The sequence below is a fragment of the Macaca fascicularis genome, chromosome 17 (genome assembly GCF_037993035.2).
Source record: "Macaca fascicularis isolate 582-1 chromosome 17, T2T-MFA8v1.1".
Taxonomy (NCBI): domain Eukaryota; kingdom Metazoa; phylum Chordata; class Mammalia; order Primates; family Cercopithecidae; genus Macaca; species Macaca fascicularis.
The window spans coordinates 28,360,632-28,383,740 of NC_088391.1; the positions used below are offsets into that span (position 1 = coordinate 28,360,632).

The 23,109-nt window shown below is 46.7% G+C and overlaps 2 protein-coding genes, 1 long non-coding RNA gene and 1 pseudogene across 4 annotated transcripts in view; 2 read left to right on the forward strand and 2 right to left on the reverse strand.

The window, feature by feature from the left end:
* The window catches only part of LOC141408986 (uncharacterized), a 38,867-nt gene that overhangs the window by 5,111 nt on the left and 10,647 nt on the right, over positions 1-23,109 (reverse strand). The window contains exon 1 of one of the 2 annotated variants that reach the window (XR_012426955.1): positions 21,941-22,079. The exons of the other annotated variant lie outside the window; for it this stretch is intronic. This is a non-coding gene — a long non-coding RNA (uncharacterized lncRNA). Of the gene's footprint in view, positions 1-21,940; positions 22,080-23,109 lie in introns of those variants that run through there. 2 annotated transcript variants of the gene reach the window in all.
* The window catches only part of LOC102121074 (prolyl 3-hydroxylase OGFOD1-like), a 44,699-nt pseudogene continuing 22,378 nt past the window's right edge, over positions 789-23,109 (reverse strand).
* LOC135968110 (uncharacterized) lies at positions 9,480-18,763 on the forward strand. The gene is made up of 3 exons (XM_065533248.2): positions 9,480-9,608; positions 14,965-15,685; positions 18,612-18,763. Exons 2-3 carry the CDS (start codon positions 14,968-14,970, stop codon positions 18,761-18,763), a joined length of 870 nt encoding a protein of 289 aa, XP_065389320.2. The 5' UTR covers positions 9,480-9,608; positions 14,965-14,967.
* On the forward strand, positions 18,960-22,668 carry MLNR (motilin receptor). Its single transcript, XM_005585845.5, has 2 exons — positions 18,960-20,023; positions 20,815-22,668. Exons 1-2 carry the CDS (start codon positions 19,123-19,125, stop codon positions 21,150-21,152), a joined length of 1,239 nt encoding a protein of 412 aa, XP_005585902.4. The 5' UTR covers positions 18,960-19,122; the 3' UTR covers positions 21,153-22,668.

Here is a 23,109-nt window from a genome sequence, read left to right on the forward strand (position 1 = left end):
AGTCTAAGGTAAACTTCCCAGTGGGAAGAAGATCCGTAACCTCTCCTTGCCTTTCCCACATCCCTATTTTCCAGTACCTTCTTTCGCCCACTACCAGAGGCCCAGAACCTTCCTGTTAGTGGCACTGCTGGGTCTGCCTTCCACCAGAAAATCCAACATTCTCTCACTCATCCCCCATTAAAATTTCCATCCCAAGGACTTCCTTCTGGGGACGGACACTCAGTGCTTTTTTTTTTTTTTTTTCCTTTTTTAATGGGTGAGCTAGTAAATTTTATGTTATAAATATTTTACCACCATAAAAAAAAAAAAAAAACCTTGAAAAATTCACTGAAGAAGCCAGTATGGAAAGAGGAGAACTCAATGTTTAAAATAAAGCCAACTTTTTTTTTTTTTAATCAAAAGATAAGTACATAGCTTCAAGCTCAACGTCTAGGTTGAGGACAATCATTATGAGTCCTATTAAAGGACAACCAGTTTTTTTGTTGTTGCTTTTTTTTTTTTTTTTTTTTTTTTGAGACGGAGTCTCGCTCTGTCGCCCAGGCTGGAGTGCAGTGGCCGGATCTCAGCTCACTGCAAGCTCCGCCTCCCGGGTTTACGCCATTCTCCTGCCTCAGCCTCCCGAGTAGCTGGGACTACAGGCGCCTGCCACCTCGCCTGGCTAGTTTTTTTTTTTTTGTATTTTTAGTAGAGACGGGGTTTCACCATGTTAGCCAGGATGGTCTCGATCTCCTGACCTTGTGATCCGCCCGTCTCGGCCTCCCAAAGTGCTGGGATTACAGGCTTGAGCCACCGCGCCCGGCCAGGACAACCAGTTTTAAGAACACTGTCAGGCAAGCTACCATGTAGCTCTCCTTCACTCCATGCTTAGCTCTTCCAGACTTCCCAGTATTGATGAAGGATCATGTTTTTGTTCAGCTTTGCCCAGTGCTGTCATTCATAATAGATAAATGAAAAGTCCCAGAAACCTGTTGTGTTTGGGAAGGTTTTCTTTTGTTCCAGGCTTCAGCGGTTAATATGCTTGACAAATTTCAGAGTCTCTATCTCTGTAGACCAATGCCAAAGAATTGCTCTCTGGATTCACCGTTAGCAGCTCTTCATCTTCATCTTTGGCAATGTAAGAAGTAAAACCACCATATTCTGGCTCCCAGCCTTCACGGCCACAGTGGAGAATTAAGTCTAGGGCAAAATCAGCCTTGCTATGGTCACAAATTAGAAGTGTGGTGACCAGTCTTCCAACGCCTCAGTTTCCTTTGGCATGTGGGAACACCTGATTCATTATTTGTTTCATTTTCCTCTGACTCTGGGTCTGTCTGGTCGTGGCTCTGTTGGCCATTGATGCTCATGGCTGCCTGATTATTCTCTCACTTAGGAGGGCTATGGCCAGTCCCTTCCTCAGTTCTATCAGCAGCAGAGGCCGCTGCTTCGTCTTTTTTGTCATCCATCTCATCTTCCGAAGGGGCCAGGAAGTGAAGCTTCAGGCCTGTGAAGTTGGAGAGCAGCAAGAATAGTGCCTCAGAGCAAAATAACTTCATTCACTCCTTCAATATATCGGGAAGCTTCCTCTCCTCAGCTTTCTCATAAAGCCTTTTGTTGGCTGGGCACGGTGGCTCACGCCTATAATCCTAGTACTTTGGAAGGCCAAGGTAGGCGGGTCACCTGAGGTCAGTAGTTCAAGACCAGCCTGGTCAATATGGTGAAACCTTGTCTCTGCTAAAATAGAAAAATTAGCCGGGCGTGATGGCAGGTGCCTGTAATCCCAGCTACTCGGGAGGCTGAGATGGGAGAATCGCTTGAACCCGGGAAATGCTGCTTGCAGTGAGCTGAGATTAAAAAAAAAAACAAGAAAACCTTTTGTTAGGGGGACCTCAGCTGCTCTATTCTACATCTCCATTCACCAAGGCCTCACAGACCTTTGCAAATTTCTCAGGCTTAAGAAATTTCTTCAGGAAAATTTTAGAACTTTCTTCAGACTCTTCTTGAGTTTGAACTGGTAATCCATGGCCAGATAAGTAGGGTTGATCCAATCATACAAAATTTCATGATCTTGTGGGGTATGAGGGCTCCAAGGTGTGAGGGGGTTCAAAGTAGTTGGGAGGCCTAGTCAGTGAAGGACCATGAAACCAGCCACTGATAGACAAACGTGACTTCAGACAGGACTTCGGACACCTGGTGAAAGGACACTGCAGATGCTTCAAAGAAAACCAGTTTGTTCCATAAGGGGATAAGAGACTTGACAATCTGCTTCGGCTGAAAGTGTTCATCAGTGTTGTACAGGTCCGGGGTACCCCCCAGGCGCCTGTCCCAGGAAAGAACCAGGTACAGGATAAAGGCGATCCAGCGCCCTTCTAGCTCATCATCATGACACAGCAGGGCATCAGTGAATTCATATTTAGCACAGGACACATCAGTGGTTGGTTCCCAGTAAATTTTAGAAATACCAGAAAGCCAGGACCAGAAATCTTCAAACAGAATTTTCCTTAAAGCAGAGATGTGAGGCCCTCTTCTTCAAATCATCAGACTGCTGGAACTTATATAAATCATTAGAGTTTTCATGGAAATCCAAGTTCATAAGTTCCTTCTGAAGCCCTGCCAAGAAGTCGGCTTTGGATGAAGTTTGGGATCATGCAGTGAAGAAAGGGGTCCACGTCCCTGACAATGGTTTCGTGGCTGAATGGTGTCCCACAGCTCCAGGCCTCAGCCACCTGCTTTTTCAAGGTTTCCTCCATGATAGCATTCGAAAACTCTGCCATCACCTCCTTCTTTCCCTTTTTTCCCACCCGGGTTGGGCCGGGCTCCACTGGCCATTTCCCATTCATTTCCTCACAAGGTACAGAGCCACACCACACTCGACTCAGTGCTTTTAAAATCCATGTACATCTCTTAATTGCCGCAACTCCAAGTACCGTGATAAGAGTTTAAAATGTTGGGCTGCGGAAGGAGAGTCTGGAAATAGGAACATCACAGAAGCAGCTAAGCATGAGTCCAGGTTTAAGTAGGGTATAATACTGATTGACAGTATGATTGCATGTCACCTCTTTTTTTTCTGTAGATTGGAAATAGGAGTATAGAATCTTATGCATCCTGTTTGAGCATTCCATGGGTTGCTTTCCAACACAAATCCCTTGCTTCTCACCATTATAAGATTATTTCTGCAGGATGGTGGCTCAAGGAGGTAAACAGGCTTTAAAAGAAAATAGGCCAGGTGCGGTGGCTCACGCCTGTAATCCCAGCACTTTGGAAGGCCGAGGTGGGCAGATCACAAGGTCAGGAGTTCCAGACCAGTCTGGCCAACACGGTGAAACCCTGTCTCTACTAAAAATACAAAAATTAGCTGGGCATGGTGGTGCACACCTGTAATTCCAGCTACTCAGGAGGCTGAGGCAGGAGAATCATTTGAACGAGGGAGGCGGAGCTTGCAGTGAGCCAAGATCACGCCACTGCACTCCAGCCTGGGTGACAGAGCAAGACTCCATCTCAAAAAAAACGAAAAGAAAGAAAATAGTTCCCCCAAACTTAAGCAGTGATTCTGTAACCTAACTCCCATCATCAAAAAAGATGATGCCTCCTGTTTTTAGAGAGTTTTTAAATGTTCTATTTTCATATACATTTTGTAAGTATATGCCCTTGGGAATATGTATCCCTTTTGTTTATGTCTCAGTTTCTCTCTGATGCTCCTAAGGGGGGAGAAAAAACTTGGAGGAAAAAAGAAAATAACAAAAGAACCAAGATTTCAATAAGGTGGTCATCAAATTCTGTGTCCAGAGTGGTGCCCTCAAATGTTTAGATGCTGTAATGACTATTTTTTGTCTCATAAACAGGGTGATTGTGCCATTTCTACTTATTATAGGAAATTTGCCAAGAGAAAACAGTTTCAAAACCGAACAGATTTTGAAGCCACGTGACCCGTTCAAATCATTATGTCTAGGATCTGTCGAACATTTAATGTGTCCTAAGCGCTGTGTTCAGTTCTTTACCTTGGGCATCTCATACAGTCCTCTTAATTGCTCTAGTAAGCATTATCTGCAGCACAGAGAAGTCGAGCTCTCTGCCACAGGTCTCATGGCTAATCAATGATGAAGCTGGGGTTTGATCCAGGTGATTGGTCTGGTGCTCCCTCACTTGACCACTATCCTCTGCTGTCTGGCCCAAAATGTATAAACTCTAGGAAATCAAAATTAATATTAATTGACTTTAATAGTGCATTTATGATAGCATTTATTGATTGAGTACCACCTGTTTGCTAGGCATTGTGCTAAGCACTTCATCATATGCAAAGCAAGCCACAGCCCTCTAAGGATTGAACAGAAAGAAATCAGATGAGAAGAATCTGGTACAAGCATAACAGACTAAATGAGAAACCCTAATTTCTTTCCTCTTGAATTTCATCCCCTGATACTTTCACTACCATTTTGAGCCCACACTCAGTCCTTAAGAATAGCCCATCTTAAATACTCATCCAAGGATGAATATGCCGTTTTTACCACTTACCACAACTGAGACACGCTGACATGTTCAAAAATGAATATAGCTACCAGGTGGACCAAGCTCAAAAACACGCTATGATGAAGGAAGCCAGACACAGAAAGTCACGTATTGTACAATTCCATGTGTATTAAATATCCAGAATGAGTAAATCCATAGAGACAGATTAGTGGATGCCAGAGCTGGAGGGAGGAGGAAATGGGGAGTAACTGCTCAGTGGGTGCTGGGTTGATGGAAATGCTCAGGAGCCAGACAGAGGCAGTGGTTGCACAACACTGAGGGCACAAAATGCCAATACGTTTGTCACTTCAGAATGGTTAATTTTATGTAAATTTCACCTGAATTGCTTAAGAAGGGAATATAAAACTTATAAACTGATACACAGGTAACATAAGACTAGAGAATCCTGGGCATCAAGTCCATAAAACTGACGTAGTCAATAAGTTCATTTTGCTAAGGACACAGGCCAACTTGTCTCTTTTTTCTCAAACCCTCACACCTCCCAGGATGCTACCACTCCTTTCAGCCCGTGGCATGTGCCTGGCTTACAACTGAATATTTTACGGATGTCCTTGAAAGCGATTAAACAATTTGGCCTGCCCAGACCAAAGTTATCAGCTCTATCTCATTCTTAATCCTTCTAGGATGACACAGAGGTCTTAAAGAAGAAATTACCTTTTCAGTTTCACAGTTTACCAATGGCAGCAGCTGCACAGTAAGAATGTTCATATCCAGTAGTATAAGGCCTATAACCTCTTGCCTCCCACCCTCCCAAGGACTTGTTCCCTCTCCACCATCCATCCCCCTTGGAAATTGTTGCTGCGCTGAGCCTGTCTGTCTCTCAGGAGAAACTAGGACTAACAGAAAACTGTTAAGCGAGCCAGGCGCGGTGGCTCACGCCTGTAATCCAGCACTTTGGGAGGCCAAGGCGGGCAGATCACGAGGTCAGGAGATCGAGACCATCCTGGCTAACACGGTAAAACCCCGTCTCTACAAAAAAAAGTACAAAAAATTAGCCGGGCGTGGTGGCGGGCGCCTGTAGTCCCAGCTACTCGGGAGGCTGAGGCAGGAGAATGATGTGAACCTAGGAGACAGAGGTTGCAGTGAGCTGAGATCGTGCCACTGCACTCCAGCCTGGGCGACAGAGTGAGACTCCGTCTCAAAAAAAAAAAAAAAAAGAAAAGGAAAAGAAAAGTGCTAAAGCAACAGCCACAGAGTAATAGGAACCCACACTCCACAAAAGTCTTGCCTGAATTTGCCCTGCCGTGTCCCTGCCATGTAAAGAGAAAACCTAGGAAAGACTGAGTCCCCCGTCAATGTGGTGAGACTGGGAAATAGCCGGCCTTGAACTTCTCTGCCAGGGGCTCCCTTCCAGGGCCAGCTTTGCTATCTCTGCATTTTACTAAAGATACCATTTCCTGGTGCCTGGGGTCTAGAGGACCCAGTGGGTCATGTGAATGAGGAAGGGGCTGAGTGTGAAGCCACAAATACCTTGTGTGTGGTGACAGCTGTGGGGTGCCTGCAGAGTGGCACCAGCCTACAGGCTGCAGGTGGCAGCCTTTGGGGAACATGAGCTCAGAGCTGCCACAGCTTCCAGTTTTGCAAGACAATGCTTCCTTCTCAAACTCCCACACCTCCCTGGATGTTACCACTCCTCTCAGCTTGCGGCATGTGTCTGGTTTACAGCAATATTTTATGGATGTCCTTGGGAGTTACTAAAGAATTTGGTCTGCCTAGGCCTAAGATATCATGCTAACAATCCAGAACTTTACATGAAATTTCCCAATTGTAAAAGGTTGGTTCAAAACATTATGAAGTGGCCAGGCTTGGTGGCTCACACCTGTATTCCCAGCACTTTAGGAGGCAGAGGAGGGTGGATCGCTTGAGACCAGGAGTTCAAGAGCATCCTGGACAATCTAGGGAGACCCCATCTCTACAAACTTCATGCCCTGCTCTTATGTGGGGAGAAGAGTGTAAAGCCTGTGGAGTGTTTACAAGCTTCCATAAGTAAGCTATTATGCAAGTTATGGATCTATTTTAATGCTCCTCACAACTTTCCAGATCTTCAATTTGCCCATAAAATCTGGTTTCTGAGATACAAACTGGAAGACACTTTCCTAGCAGACTCCAGATCATAACCTAGCATTCTCTGCAGCCGGTGGTGCCATGGTCTATATAGCAAGAGGCTACCCAGCGCAGTGGTTATGCCCATGGACTCTGGAAGTGGACAGCACCACCCTTACTGGCTGTCCCAGTGACCTGGGGTCACTTCTTTGTGCTTTGCTCTTCTCGTCTCTAACATAGAGATACTAAAAGAACCTGCTGCCTTAGATTGCTGTGGAGGATGAAATGCATTCAGATATGAAAGGACTTGGAACAGTGCCTTGCAAACAGCAAGCATTAGCTTTATATTCATCCAGGTCATCCCTCTATATTCATCAAAAGCCAACCAGTGAGGCCTCCAGCCCGGGGCCAAAAGCCTATTGATGACACCAACTTCTTGCCTCTGGGGATGCAGGCCACAGCCGGGCCAAACCTAGACCCACTCTTGCCCCACATGAGTTACAGGCGGAGAGGTACTCCAAGAGTAGAGAAGAGAGATGCCCATGCTCCTGGTCTACTGAGAACTTCTTCTCACTAGATGAACTATGAAGTCAGGAAGCTGGTGAATGTCTACAGAAACACAAAGTAGAAAACAGATCTGGTCCCATTCCTTCCTAAAACATTGAATGCCAACTCATTGTAAGAGCTCAGATATGTCCTATGGGCCACGTTGTTTGAACCTCAGCACAGCAATGTTATCCAAAAAGCCCACTGGGTCTCCACCTCTCCATGTCAGTATTCTGTCTTCAGCTGAAGTTTCAGTGAATATTTACTGAGCACCCACTGCAATCAGAGCACTGTTTTAACTGCTAGGAATTGTAAAGAAAACAGTGGTACCTGGTTCTGCAGAAGCTCATTCATTCTCCAAGTTAACAAATATTTATTAAATTCTCACTTTGTGCCAGGCACTAAGGAAACAGCAGTGAACACAGTAGATTAAAGCCCTGCCTTCTGGTGCACATAATGTTGGGAGATAGAGATAGATAATAAACAAAAGACTAAGTAAATTAAATAGTATGTCAGTTGATAATAAGCAATATGGAGAAAATACAATAGAGAGAGGGAGTGCCTGAATGGAGGTGAGTAATTCACAACAGCCAGGATGCTGACTGCAGACACAGTGAGCCTGCCTCAGCGCCACCATGGTGGGTGGGGAAGGGAAAAAGGGAGCCTTCAGCAGAGGCTGGGGTAGTCCATCTGGCCAAGGAGCAAATGGGAAAAACCAAAGAGACTCAGGAATTCGCAGCCCATGACAGCCATGGAGAGTGCTCCTGGAAGCATCATCTGAGTGAAAGAAAGAAGCCACCTCTTGACCAACCACAGGCCCCTGCCTCCAAGGCTAGCAGAGCCACTGGTGAGCATGCAGGAAGGGGACATGGAACTGAAGTCTAGCAAATGCCAGCCCCTCACACCCCAGGAGCCAGCATGAAGCTTCATAAGGACCTCTCCCTCTAGCTTTAAGCCACTGACCCCTCTCCCCATACACCTGGGCCACCTTGGGGAAAGGCGTGATGTCTAAGAGAACTGAACACTGCCCAGAGCGGCTGCTTCACTGGTCTGCCTGGACCATGCCTTACCCGGGCTAAAGCATTCATTTCTCTTGTTGAGAGCACAGGGGAAAATCAAATCAACTATAAATGAAGAAATTACATTTTCTCTGCCTAGGGGGAGGAGACAGGGAGGAAGAAAAAGTGGAAACCGTGAGTACAGAAACAATTTTGAGGAGTTTTGCATGAAAATGATCCAGAAGAGAAAAACTGATGACGAGAGAGAGAATTGAGGTAGTGATATCTGGAGGAGAAAGGAGCACTTAAGGGGCAGAGCTGACTTCAACTGCAAGTACCACCAACTGTCCCAGGGGAGCATGAGCGGAGGTGGGGGTGTGGTAGTCATCTTCAGAGAAACAGGGTGCAAGGAAACCACCCAAAGGAGGTGGTGGGGAGTGTTGGGTCTAAGGAGACAGGAGGGGGTATAAACCAGTAGCCTGGCGGTGGGAGAGTGAATGAGGTCAGGTGAGAGCTGGGAGGGCCGGGGGAACGAAGCACCCTGCTAGAGGTTGTGCTTTCAAGTGAAACAACACCATGTGGGAGCCCGCAAGGAGTGGGCAGGGAATTGGGCCTCACCAGGGCTGTGGTGCTCTTGGCGGATGGACGAGGCTGACAATGGAGAAAACAGCAAGGGAGTCAAGGGCGTCTGTGTGGGCGTGATGGCGACTGCCCGTGGAATTTCCGCTGGGTAAAGGAAGAAAAGTGAAGACATGGGGCAGGCAAGGGACCGGGAAAAGGAAGGAGGAGCCACCGATGGAGGTCGCAGTGGGTTGAAGAATTACCGGAACTGAGGTGCTAGGGGAAGAGAGCTAAAAAGAGAGTGGGCGGAGGTCGGAAAGAGGGCTGACTGAAGTGGAGGTGGAGGAAGGCTGGCAGGCCCTGGCAGCCGTGAGGTGTAAGGTCCGTCGATGTCCGGAGCTGCACGCCCCGGCCATAGCGAATAATAATTAAAGATTAAACGCCTGAGCTATATTCATTTCCACCCCACACCTTCTCCCTAGATTTACCTTCTTCCCTGTATTAATACCGCCATTAAAAGATGGCGCTCTTCCTGCTTCTTCTTCATTCATTTTTCCCGCGCCCGCGAAAAGACTACCTGACAGGGCAGGCGCAACATGACGTCCGACCGGAGAAACAGAAGCCTATCTGGCCACGCCTTCCGCAATGAGGTCATTTCCGCCTTAGCCCAACCCCTTCCCCTCCAAATGTATACAAGGCATTGCATTACCACCATTAAACGAGACTTGATCAGAGCACTGTCTTGTCTCCATTTCTCGTGTCTCTTGTTCCCCAAATTCCCACCCCCTCCTCCAGGGCCTACACTGACTATCCCGCGGGCCGGGATACGTGGCGCCCGAACAGGGACCTGGAAACTCCGTGAGGAAGAGGACGCCAAAGGACAGTCGACCGCTAACGAAGACAAAAGGAGTCAAACTCTTCCGATCACCGCGGGAAGCTGCCGCGTCAGAATCGAAGGTAAGTGACGCGTCCGAAATGGGACAAGAATTAAGCCAACATCAAATATATGTAGGACAATTAAAAGAGGCTTTAAAGATATGAGGAGTAAAGGTTAAAGGTAATGATTTGTTTAAATTTTTTGATTTTGTAAAAGACACTTGCCCTTGGTTCCCACAGGAAGGAACTATTGATATTAAAAGATGGCGTAGAGTAGGGGATTGTTTTCAGGACTATTATAATACTTTTGGGCCAGAAAAAATTCCTGTAACCGCCTTCTCTTATTGGAACCTCATTAGAGATTTAATAGATAAGAAGGAGGCCAATCCGCAAGTCATGGCTGCGGTCGCTCAGACAGAGCATATTTTAAAGGTTAGCTCCCGCTCTAACCTCACAAAGCCTCCGCAAGATACGGAGGAAGATCTCATTTCCCTCGAAAGTGATCATGAGGAAATCAAGTCTCCTTCTGTAACAGATAAAGAAATACCACACGAAAACAAACCAAAAAAATACCCAATTTTACAGATGCTTCAAAAGGAGGAGGAAATTAATAAGCCTAATCAATCGGATATAAATTGGGATGATTTAGAGGAAGAGGCGGCTAAATATCACAACCCTGATTTGCCTCCCTGTTCTTCATACCCACCCCCATATAATAAGACACATAATGAGGCTTCTGCGCCCATTGTTATGGCAGCAATAGATCCCAAAGAAGAATTAAAGCAAAAAATTGCTCAACTAGAAGAACAGATTAAACTTGAGGAGTTACATCAATCATTGATAATTAGGCTCCAAAAGCTAAAAACAGGAAATGAAAAAATACCTAACTCAGACGCTATGGAGGGTTCCTTGCGCCCACTTCAGCGGCCTGGACAACATGTTCCAAGAGGGGGGTTAGTTGCTAGCCGACATAGAGAAGACTCCTCCCCCAAAGACGTTTTTCCGGTCACTGAAACCATAGATGAACAGGGACAGGCTTGGAGGCATCATACTGGATTTGATTTTACTATTATAAAAGAGTTAAAGACTGCTGCCTCTCAGTATGGGGCTACTGCTCCATATACTCTTGCTATAGTGGAATCTGTAGCTCACTCCTACAGACTGGAATACCTTAGTCAGGGCAGTTCTTTCTGGGGGAGACCACTTAATTTGGAAGTCAGAGTTCTTTGAAAATTGTAGAGATACAGCTAAAAGAAATCAACAGGCAGGAAACGGTTGGGATTTTGATATGTTAACTGGTTCAGGTAATTATGCAGACACTCAGGCCCAAATGCAATATGACCCTGGACTGTTCTCACAAATCCAGGCTGCTGCTACAAAGGCCTGGAGAAAACTTCCTGTTAAAGGAGATCCAGGGGCCTCGCTCACAGCGGTTAAACAAGGACCCGATGAGCCATTTTCAGACTTTGTGCATAGACTTATGACCACGGCAGGTAGAATCTTTGGAAATGCAGAAACGGGTGTAGATTATGTTAAACAGTTAGCTTATGAAAATGCTAACCCCGCCTGCCAAGCGGCAATCAGACCTTATCGAAAGAAAACAGATTTAACAGGATACATTCGCCTTTGTTCAGATATTGGGCCCTCATATCAACAAGGCCTAGCAATGGCCGCCGCTTTTAGCGGCCAAACAGTAAGAGATTTCCTCATTAACAAAGGTAAAGATAAAGGGGGATGTTTTCGATGCGGTAAAAGGGGACACTTTGCAAAAGATTGCTGTGAAAACCAAAATAAGAGTCCAGAAGCAAAAATCCCAGGCCTTTGCCCAAGGTGTAAAAGAGGAAGGCACTGGGCAAACGAATGTAAATCTAAAACTGACAGTCAAGGAAATCCTTTACCCCCCAGGCAGGGAAACGGGATGAGGGGCCAGCCTCAGGCCCCGAAACAAGCATATGGGGCAGTCAGCTTTGTTCCAGCCAGCAACAGCAATCCATTTCAAAGCTTAGTAGAGCAACCCCAGGAAGTGCAGGATTGGACCTCAGTTCCACCTCCCACACAATACTAACACCTGAAATGGGACCGCAAACCTTAAATACCGGAATATATGGACCCTTACCACCTAACACTTTTGGGCTACTTTTAGGAAGAAGTAGTGTCACCATGAGAGGCTTACAAGTCCTCCCTGGAGTTATCGATAATGATTATGAAGGAGAAATTAAAATTATGGCCAGAGCTATTGATAGTATTATTACTGTCCCTCAAGGAGTTAGAATAGCTCAGTTACTCCTGCTACCTTTGGTTAAAACAGATAATAATATCCAATACTCTAATAGAAATATAAAAGGTTTCGGATCATCAGATATATATTGGGTGCAACCAATTACAAATCAAAAACCCTCTCTAACCTTATGGTTAGACGAGAAGGCATTCACTGGACTAATAGACACAGGGGCTGATGTAACTATCATTAAACAGGAAGATTGGCCCTCTCATTGGTCTACCACAGAAACTTTAACTCACTTGAGAGGAATTGGACAAAGCAGTAATCCTAAACAAAGTTCTAAATACCTAACATGGACAGATAAAGAAAACAATTCAGGCCTCATTAAGCCATTTGTCATCCCTTACCTACCTGTTAACCTTTGGGGGCGAGATCTACTCTCTCAAATGAAAATTATAATGTGTAGTCCAAATGATATAGTTACTGCACAAATGTTAACTCAAGGATACACCCCTGGTAAAGGTCTTGGAAAAGGAGAGAACGGTATCCCACAGCCTATACTGGTTTCAGGACAACTTGATAAAAAGGGGTTTGGAAATTTTTAGCTCAGGCCACTGACATACCTGCACCCCAAAGGTGTGCTGACCCCATTATTTGGAAGTCAGATGAGCCCGTTTGGGTTGATCAGTGGCCTTTACTCAATGATAAACTAAGTGCTGCCCAACAGTTAGTGCAGGAACAACTAGCAGCAGGACATATTGAGGAAAGTAATTCCCCTTGGAATACACCTATTTTTGTTATTAAAAAGAAGTCTGGTAAATGGAGACTCTTACAAGATTTAAGAGCAGTAAATATCACTATGATCCTTATGGGTGCCTTACAACCAGGATTGCCTTCACCGGTTGCGATTCCTCAAAAATATTTTAAAATCATTATTGACCTTAAAGATTGCTTTTTTACAATTCCCCTTCACCCTGCTAACCAGAAAAGATTTGCCTTTAGTCTTCCATCTACATTTTAAACAACCAATGAAGCGCTATCAATGGAAAGTCTTACCTCAGGGTATGGCCAATAGTCCTACCTTGTGTCAAAAATATGTAGCTGCCGCTATGGAGCCAGTCAGAAAAACATGGGCACAAATGTATGTTATACATTATATGGATGATATTTTAATAGCAGGAGAAATTGGCGAACAAGTCTTACAGTGCTTCGCCCAACTCAAACAAGAGTTAACAGCAGCCGGACTACAGATAGCCCCAGAAAAGGTACAATTACAAGATCCATACACTTATCTTGGTTTCCAGATTAATGGACCCAAAATCATTAATCAAAAGGCCGTTATACGTCGTGATCATTTAAAAACTTTAAATGATTTCCAAAAATTACTGGGAGACATAAATTGGCTTCGACCGTACTTAAAGCTCACCACAGGAGAGTTAAAACCTCTTTTCGATATATTAAAAGGAGACTCTGATCCAAAATCCCCCAGGTCCATTACTAAAGAAGCATTAATAACACTCCAACAGGTAGAATATGCCATTGCAACACAATTTGTTACCGGTATTGATTATTCTCAGCCATTAATATTCCTTATTTTTAACACAACAATAACCCCTACTGGCCTATTTTGGCAGAACAATCCCATTATGTGGGTACACCTGCCCTCCTCCCCTAAAAAGGTTTTGTTGCCTTATTATGATGCCATAGCTGATCTAATTATCTTGGGAAGAGAAAACAGTAGAAAATACTTTGGAATAGAACCCTCTACCATTATACAGCCCTACACTCAATTACGCATCCATTGGCTGTTACAAAATACGGAAGCCTGGCCAATTGCTTGCGCTTCTTACACTGGCGCGATTGACAACCATTACCCACCTAACAAACTTATTCAATTTTGTAAACTTCATGCGTTTGTATTTCCCCATATAAAGAACCTCTCAATGACGCATTACTAATTTTCACTGATGGATCTTCCACAGGACTTGCCGCTTACACTTACAATAATGTAGTCGTTAAATTCCAGACCACTTATACATCAGCTCAGCTGGTCGAATTGCAAGCTATAATTGCAGCACTATCAGCTTTTCCTTGTCAGCCACTTAACATTTATACAGACAGCGCCTACCTGGCTCATTCAATACCCCTCTTAGAGACCGTGTCTCAAATTAAACATATTTCAGACACAGCTAACCTATTTTTACAATGTCAACAACTTATCCGAAAAAGGACTACTCCCTTTTTTCTTGGGCATATTAGAGCACATTCAGGATTACCGGGACCTCTAACACAAGGTAACGCAACAGCTGACACGGCAACAAAAACCATAGCCACAGTCACTACAGACAATTTGCAACAAGTGCAAAAAGCACATGCCTTACATCATTTAAACGCCCAAACCTTAAGACTTATGTTTAAACTTACCAGAGAACAAGCTCGACAAATAGTTAAACAATGCGCCAACTGCATAACATATTTACCTGTTCCCCATCTAGGAGTTAACCCCCGAGGACTCATCCCCAACGAAATTTGGCAAATGGACGTTACTCACCACTTAGAACTCGGTCAACTAAAATATATCCATGTATGCATAGACACCTATAGTGGATTCATCAGTGCAACTCTCCAAACAGGAGAGGCCACCAAACATGTCATAGCTCATTTATTACACTGCTTTTCTATTTTAGGAATACCCAAACAAATCAAAACAGATAATGGCCCCGGTTATATAGCCAAAACCTTCTTACAATTTTGTAATACCCTACAAATTAAACATACCACAGGCATTCCCTATAATCCCCAAGTACAAGGTATAGTAGAAAGAGCTCATCTGTCATTAAAAACTATTATCACAAAATTAAAAGGGGGGAGCTGGTACCCCGTGAAGGGTACCCCCAGAAACATACTCAATCATGCCCTGTTTATCCTTAATTTTTTAAATTTGGACAGTCATGGAAAATCAGCTGCCGACCGTTTCTGGCATCCTGAATCTCAAAAACAGTTTGCAATGGTAAAATGGAAAGATCCACTTGATAGTTCATGGCATGGCCCCGATCCAGTTTTAATTTGGGGAAGAGGCTCAGTATGCATCTTCTCACAAAAAAATGATGCAGCCAGATGGCTGCCTGAAAGATTGGTAAGACAAATAAATCATAACCATTGTCAGTCCAGGGAAGATAAATCTCCCTGAGAAGTTCTTTCCTTCTTGTTTTTCAGAAAATGAAGCCTAACATGAAATTCCTTTGGAGAATAATCGCTCTATATAACATAGTGACAGTCTATGCAGGTTTTGGTGACCCTCGTAAGGCAAAAGAATTATTACGAAAACAATACGGCCAGCCTTGTGACTGCAGAGGGGGACAAATATCTGAACCTCCGTCAGATAGAATCACCCAGGTGACCTGCACGGGCAAGACAGCTTACCTAATGCCAAACCAGTTATGGAAATGTAAGTCTACCCCAAGAGATACCTCACCTAGCGGGCCGCTCCTAGAATGCCCTTGTAGCTCTTTCCAATCTTCTGTACATAGTTCCTGTTATACCTCCTATCAACAATGCAAATCAGGCAATAGAACATATTATACGGCCACGTTACTAAAAACACAAACTGGAGGCATCAATGACGTACAAGTATTAGGATCCACTAATAAACTTGTACAATCTCCTTGTAACGGCCAAAAAGGAAAGCCTGTTTGTTGGAGCACTACTGCCCCCATTCACATTTCTGATGGAGGAGGCCCATTAGATATTGCAAGAATTAAAACCGTCCAGAAAAAATTAGAAGAAATTCATAAAGCTCCATATCCTGAACTTCAATATCACCCTTTAGCCCTGCCTGAGCTTAGAGATAATTTTAGGCTCGATGCCCAAACCTTTGATATCCTCAATGCTACTTACAGTTTACTTCAAATGTCCAATACAAGCGTGGCCCACGATTGTTGGCTTTGTCTTAAAATGGGCCCCCCATTCCTCTAGCCATACCTAACCTTTCATTGCCCTATGTCAATTACTCAAATGAATCCTTAGTAAATAATTCCTGTCCTATTACCCCCCACTCTTAGTTCAACCGATGACGTTTTCTAATTCCTCTTGCCTCTTTTCACCATCATATAATAACACTAAAGAAATTGATTTAGGCTATGTTGTGTTTGGCAACTGTACTTCCATAATCAATGCCACCAACCCTTTGTGTGCTATAAATGGCTCGGTTTTCGTTTGTGGAAACAACATGGCATATACGTATCTACCTACAAATTGGACAGGGCTTTGTGTTCTGGCCACTCTTCTCCCCGACATTGATATCATCCCTGGAGATGAACCTATCCCCATCCCCGCTATTGAACATTTTATTTATAGACCGAAACGAGCCATACAATTTATTCCCTTGTTGGCTGGACTAGGAATCACCACTGCTTTTACTACAGGAGCCACAGGCCTAGGAGTCTCACTAACCCAATATACTAAATTATCCAATCAATTAATCTCAGATGTACGGACCTTATCCAGTACTATACAAGATTTACAAGACCAAGTAGACTCGTTAGCTGAAGTAGTTCTCCAAAATAGAAGAGGTCTAGATTTGTTAACGGCAGAACAGGGAGGGATATGTTTGGCTTTACAGGAAAAGTGCTGTTTTTACGCCAACAAATCCGGAATCGTCAGAGATAAGATAAAAACTTTGCAAGAAGAACTAGAAAAGCACAGAAAAGGCCTGGCCGCCAATCCACTATGGACTGGACTCGATGGACTTCTCCCCTATCTCCTGCCATTTCTTGGTCCTTTACTCACTCTTCTACTCTTCCTCACTCTCGGGCCTATAATCCTTAATAAGCTTATGGCATTTGTCAGACAACAAAACGAGGCCTTCCAGGCCAAACCTATACAGGTCCATTATCATCGCCTTGAGATGACTGAAAATGGTGAGTCTTATTTACCTTAATAAGACCACCTCCCCTGTGTGCTGAACTGGACAGTCAATGACGGGTAAGAGGACACTATCTCCATCGGAGCCTAAGACAGGAGGGCCGCCCTTGCTGCTGCCTTATCCCATGAGGGGCCTAGAAGGTGGGGGTGAGTTGACCCAACCTAAGACAGGCGCAGTTCCCGAGGGGTTTTCTTGTCATAAAAATATAAAAAGGGGGAACTGTCCGGAGCTGCACGCCCTGGCCATAGCGAATAATAATTAAAGATTAAACGCCTGAGCTATATTCATTTCCACCCCACACCTTCTCCCTAGATTTACCTTCTTCCCTGTATTAATACCGCCATTAAAAGATGGCGCTCTTCCTGCTTCTTCTTCATTCATTTTTCCCGCGCCCGCGAAAAGACTACCTGACAGCGCAGGCGCAACATGACCTCTGACCGGAGAAACAGAAGCCTATCTGGCCACGCCTTCCGCAATGAGGTCATTTCCGCCTTAGCCCAACCCCTTCCCCTCCAAATGTATATAAGGCATTGCATTACCACCATTAAACTAGACTTGATCAGAGCACTGTCTTGTCTCCATTTCTCGTGTCTCTTGTTCCCCAAATTCCCACCCCCTCCTCCAGGGCCTACACTGACTATCCCACGGGCCGGATACGTTGACAGGCGCGGCTGAGATTGGGTGGAGAGCAAGGTCCTAGGTGGAAAGGAGGTCAACAAACTAGAGGCCAAGGCATTCCAAGACTCGCCATGGGTGTGAACGGCCGCAGATGCAGTGCTTGAAAGAGAGCACAGGCACCTGGTCCTCAGGGACTGCAGATGACCACGGGGGAAAGCGCTGGGGAGGGCGGGGTCTGATGAAGTCGCACTCAAAGCTAGGTTTTAGGACCGCTGGAAGCAGCAGCGATGAGGAAGGCGACAGGTGTCCCTCCTCCAAATTCACAGTCTGCATGTGAGAGAGAACTGCAGGAGAAGCTTGTCCCTAGGCAAAGCCAGGTGTCAGGTCCAGAAAAGAGGTTGAGGATTTAAGCCACTGAGGGGGTGGAGCTGGGCAGTGAGTGGGACGTCGGTCTTCCAAGCTCTGGGATTAGGCCGACCAGAGCCCACATCCCAGTCCCGCCTCTTACTCCCTGTTTGATCTCAAGCGAGACCCGCTTTGTTCATGGGCGAAAGGAGGGCCATGAGGATTAAATGGAGAGCAAAGGGCCAGATCCATCTAAATTCTCAGTGTTAGCTATTGTTATTAAGACCACACTGAACAGACGCTTACATCCGTTTTAGCCCCTTTCCCCAATTTTCGTTCTTTCCGGTGTTGACAGTCTAGTTTTTTAAGTTTATGAAACATATTGTACACAAGAACGACATATCACATGTGAAAGTACTCTAGTGTCCACGTAAATATTTGTCTTGTTCTTTATAATAAATAAATATGCTTATGGATCCTTGAAATTATCTGGTCATGGCCGGGCACGGTGGCTCACACCTGTAATCCCAGCACTTTGGGAGGTCGAGGCGGGTGGATCACCTGGGGTGAGGAGTTCGAGACCAGGCTGGCCAACATGGCGAAACCCCGACTATACAAAAAAAAAAAACACACAAAATTTAGCCGGGGCATGGGCGCTCCTGTGCTCCCAGCTACTCAGGAGACTGAGGTGGGAGGACTGCTTGAGCCTGGGAGGTCGAGGCTGCAGTAAGCTGTGATCGCGCCACTTACACTCCAGCCTGGACGACAGTGAGACCCTGTCTCAAGAAGAAATAAAGAAAGAAAGAAAAAAGAATAAAAAAGAAATTATTTGGTCAATTATATGGTCAGCTCCCTCCACCACTCGCGAATTTACAGAAGAGAACTGGCCCAAGATTACGCAGTTACTCGGTTATAGAGCCAGGATTAGACAGGAGAGGCTCCAGACTCTGGTCTAGACTCCCCTCCTATTATTTAGCATTATGGCTTCCTGAGGATTACCGTAAGCCCTCCTCCACCATCAAGCGGCAGCTACCAGCCACCAGACCAAGATCCCTTCGAAGGTCTCCTGTGTACCGGACCGACAAAAGCGCCCATACAGTGCTGGGTCCAGTAACCGAAGCTCTCTAGGGTGCAGACATCGCTCACAGGACGGGGTAGGGCTCGTGCGCTCAGGGCGCCGGGTATTCCAGCTGGTGGAGAGCGAAGCGCCCTAGAACTGCATGGGCCAGGGAGAGGGCGCGGGAGCAGGGCCAGGCCGGGGCGGGCCGCGGCCGTGGGCGGAGACTGCGCGCAGCCAGCTCGGGAGCGCCTCGGTGCCCACCCTGCAGAGCCGCTTCCCGAGCGCCGCAGCACAGCGCAGCACAGCGCTCAACCGTCTGACCGTCCGCGCCCGCAGCGCGCGGGCTGGGAAAGGAGGCGCTCACCGAGCGGTACCACGCGCCAGGCTCCCAGCCCGACCCGGGACGCGACGGCCGCTGCTCGCACCCATGGGCAGCCGCTGGAACAGCGGCGACGGCCCCGAGGGTGCGCGGGAGCAGCCATGGGCCGCGCTGCCGCCTTGTGACGAGCGCCGCTGCTCGCCCTTTCCCCTGGGGGCGCTGGTGCCGGTGACCGCCGTGTGCCTGGGCCTGTTCGCCGTCGGGGTGAGCGGCAACGTGGTGACCGTGCTGCTCATCGGGCGCTACCGGGACATGCGGACCACCACCAACTTGTACCTGGGCAGCATGGCAGTGTCCGACCTACTCATCCTGCTCGGGTTGCCCTTCGACCTGTACCGCCTCTGGCGCTCGCGGCCCTGGGTGTTCGGGCCGCTGCTCTGCCGCCTGTCGCTCTACGTGGGCGAGGGCTGCACCTACGCCACGCTGCTGCACATGACGGCGCTCAGCGTCGAGCGCTACCTGGCCATCTGTCGCCCGCTCCGCGCCCGCGTCCTGGTCACCCGGCGCCGCGTCCGCGCGCTCATCGCTGTGCTCTGGGCGGTGGCACTGCTCTCTGCCGGGCCTTTCTTGTTCCTGGTGGGCGTCGAGCAGGACCCCGACATCTCCGTGGTCCCGGGCCTCAATGGCACCGCGCGGCTCGCTCCCTTGCCTCCCGCCTCGTCGCCGCCCCTCTGGCTCTCGCGGGCGCCACCGCCGTCCCCGCCGTCGGGGCCCGAGACCGCGGAGGCCGCGGCGCTGTTCAGCCGCGAATGCCGGCCGAGCCCCGCGCAGCTGGGTGCGCTGCGTGTCATGCTGTGGGTCACCACCGCCTACTTCTTCCTGCCCTTTCTGTGCCTCAGCATCCTCTACGGGCTCATCGGGCGCGAGCTGTGGAGCAGCCGGCGGCCGCTGCGAGGCCCGGCCACCTCGGGGCGGGAGAGAGGCCACCGGCAGACCGTCCGCGTCCTGCGTAAGTGCAGCCACCGCGGTTCCAAAGACGCCTGCCTGCGGTCCACCCCGCCGGGGGCCGCCAAACGCTGGGTCCCCTTCCCCTGCTCACCCAGCTCTGGGCGCCGCTTCCAGTTCCCTTTCCCATTTCGATTCCAGCCTCCACCCGCCCGTACTTCCTGTACCCCCAGAAAACCATGTCCTGTCCCCCAGGAGCTCTGGGGGACCCCAGGGGGGCTTTGAGGGTGGAATCCCCGATCCGATTCAGTAACCAGCAGTGCTTTTCCAGAGCCTCTGAGACCAGGAAGGAGAGTTGGAAATTCTTAATCCAACCACCTGTTAGATGCCACAGATGAGGAGTCCTCACAGTGCCCTTGAGAAGATGAGGGAGATTTCATTAAGCTAAAAATTTTTATTTAATGTTAAGTGATGCTGAAGGCTAAAGTAAACCTTGCTTATATCAAAAAGTAAAGATTGTGCAGACCTGTTGTAGAATTCTTTTCAACAGAGAACAGAAAACTTCTCCGAAGTGGGTTTGTGGAAGGAAGCCTTCCAAGGCGGCTTGTTCAAAGAAATTGCTCCTTCTGGTTTATGTCCAGCCTTGATAACACGTATAGGAACCTACTATGCAGTTTTAAAGCAAATATCCTGCAGCCTGGTCATTTTTTTCTGGGGTGAGGATCTGGCTAGGTAGAAGTTTTCTCTAATTTATTTTGCTGTTACTTATTATTGCAGATGGTTCCTTGTGAGGGTGGGGGGGTTATTTGCTTCCCAATGCTTTTGTTAATCCCGGTGCTGTGTCTTACTTTGCAGTGGTGGTGGTTCTGGCATTCGTAGTTTGCTGGTTGCCATTCCACGTTGGCAGAATCATTTACATAAACACAGAAGATCTGCGGATGATGTACTTCTCTCAGTACTTTAACATCGTCGCTCTGCAACTTTTCTATCTGAGCGCATCTATCAACCCAATCCTCTACAACCTCATTTCAAAGAAGTACAGAGCGGCGGCCTGTAAACTGCTGCTCGCAAGGAAGTCCAAGCCGACAGGCTTACACAGAAGCAGGGACACTGCGGGGGAAGTTGCAGGGGACACTGGAGGAGACACAGCAGGCTACACCCAGACAAGTGCTAACATGAAGACGACGGGGTAACCAGCACGACCAAGCCAGGCTCCTCTCGCAGTTCTAAGACTTAGGGGAAAACAGGTGTGTAGAGAAATAAAGACTGAAAGTGAGGAACAGATCCTGTTAAGAAGAATGGAAAGAGGGTTGCAGTTGTGCCAGTTGGTTAAGAAATAGACCGTATGATTTATTTAACCAAGGTATGAAATGTAACTGTGCCAACCTTTCTAGTTTCCTTCCCAAGTACCTCCTAAGGGATGTCTGTTTTACCATCACGAAATCCCACATCTCAAAGTGTGCTCTGTGTGATGGTTTCATGAAGTCCTCATTCTCCTACTCTTCGGAAGGATGTTTGTTCATTTTACAGTTAAGTGATACATAGAGATGCTGGCCCCAAAACTGCCACCTCTGAGATCATGAGTGTATTTTATGTTTTGGATGTAAATAGTACATCTACAAGGAACCAGGATAATGACAGTTTGGATCCAAGAAATGATTTAATACCTATGTATGGCTGCAAAAACTTTCAGAAGTAAAAGGAATTCTAGGTAGACTCCAGTGTTCGGGGTCCCACCTCTCCAGATCACAGCAAATCATAAAGTTTAGGCACAATAAAACCCTCTTTCAGAAGTATTAAGCAACTGTATTGCAACCCACTTCTCCTTGACACTGCCCACGGGACCTTCCCAGTGCCACTGGCCATGGGGTGGCAAACTTTGGGCATCAACATTTGAGAGTAGAGAGCTCAGCAGGACATGGCTTTCTCTGGTGACTACAAATGACATTTGTAAAGAGCTATTTAATATGCTTTATCTCACCTCAGCTTGGTGGGGTGAGTGCTGTCATCAACATTCCTGTTTTGGAAGTGAGTCTCGGATTGCCCAACCAGGAGCTGGTGACCTGGAGTCTGAATCCAGTGTTTAAGTTGCTCACCTACTCCCAAGCCAAGATGCTGTCCTTACTGAAAAACACCAGCCAATGGATTTAGTCAAGAGTGAAAGAGAACTCACAGGACATTCTGATCAACAACTCTGTAACTTTGTTTTGATTTTTACAGTTTAAAACAAAAATATTTTTAGAGGGTTACTGTTGTCCCTCAGCTCCAAAGGGCTTCACTGACACCACCTTCTGTATGAATGGCACCCCCAAGGTGTGGGCAGGGTACAGCTTTCAGGTTGTACATGGGACCTTTTTTGGGGCTTTCAGATTGATAAATTCAAACCTAAATTACAATAGGATCTTGATTTTTATGAGGAATTTGTCCTGAGACCTTCATGAATCTTCAAATCTACAAATACCAGAAAAGTGACAAATGCTATAACTTCAGAGTTATAATGACAGATAGACATCAAGTCACACTGAGACTTGGAGGCTGGAGAGGCAGCTGTGCTGATTCACTGACTTGATGTCTCTGCTTCACAGCCCACAGTTCGGATGGCTTCGGTGAGTGTCTACATTACTTTCCGCCACAGGCCACCATAGTCTCTTTTGAATAGTTACAACTACAAAAGATGAATACATAAATAACAATGGTCTGCCTGACATGCACTCAAAGTTCTGTTGCTTTCTCATTTTCTTAGCCAAAGCCCTAGCTCAGTCCCCAGCCCGGTCCACAATTGGCGCAGGAATGAAGACTCTAGTTTGCTTTTTCTCCTAGCTAGTGGAAGAAGCAGATTGTAGTCACTGGAAGAAGCATTCCCTAAACTGTGTTCTGCAGATTCTCAGGGATTATTGGAAAAAATGGTTCTGGGTTTAAATATGGTAGGAAAATACCACATTGTGTTCCCCCACCACACCCTAAACATTTAACACACACAACACAACATAGCATGTCAGAGGCTCTGAGAAGTTGTCTCAACCAACATCTCCTTATTTTATCACAGAACCAACTCCCCATCTTCCCTCCCCAAGAACACTTAGTAAAATCTCATGGAGTGAGAAATACTTTGGGGAGCACTGATGTAGGGGTTCCGACAGTGGTGGTGCC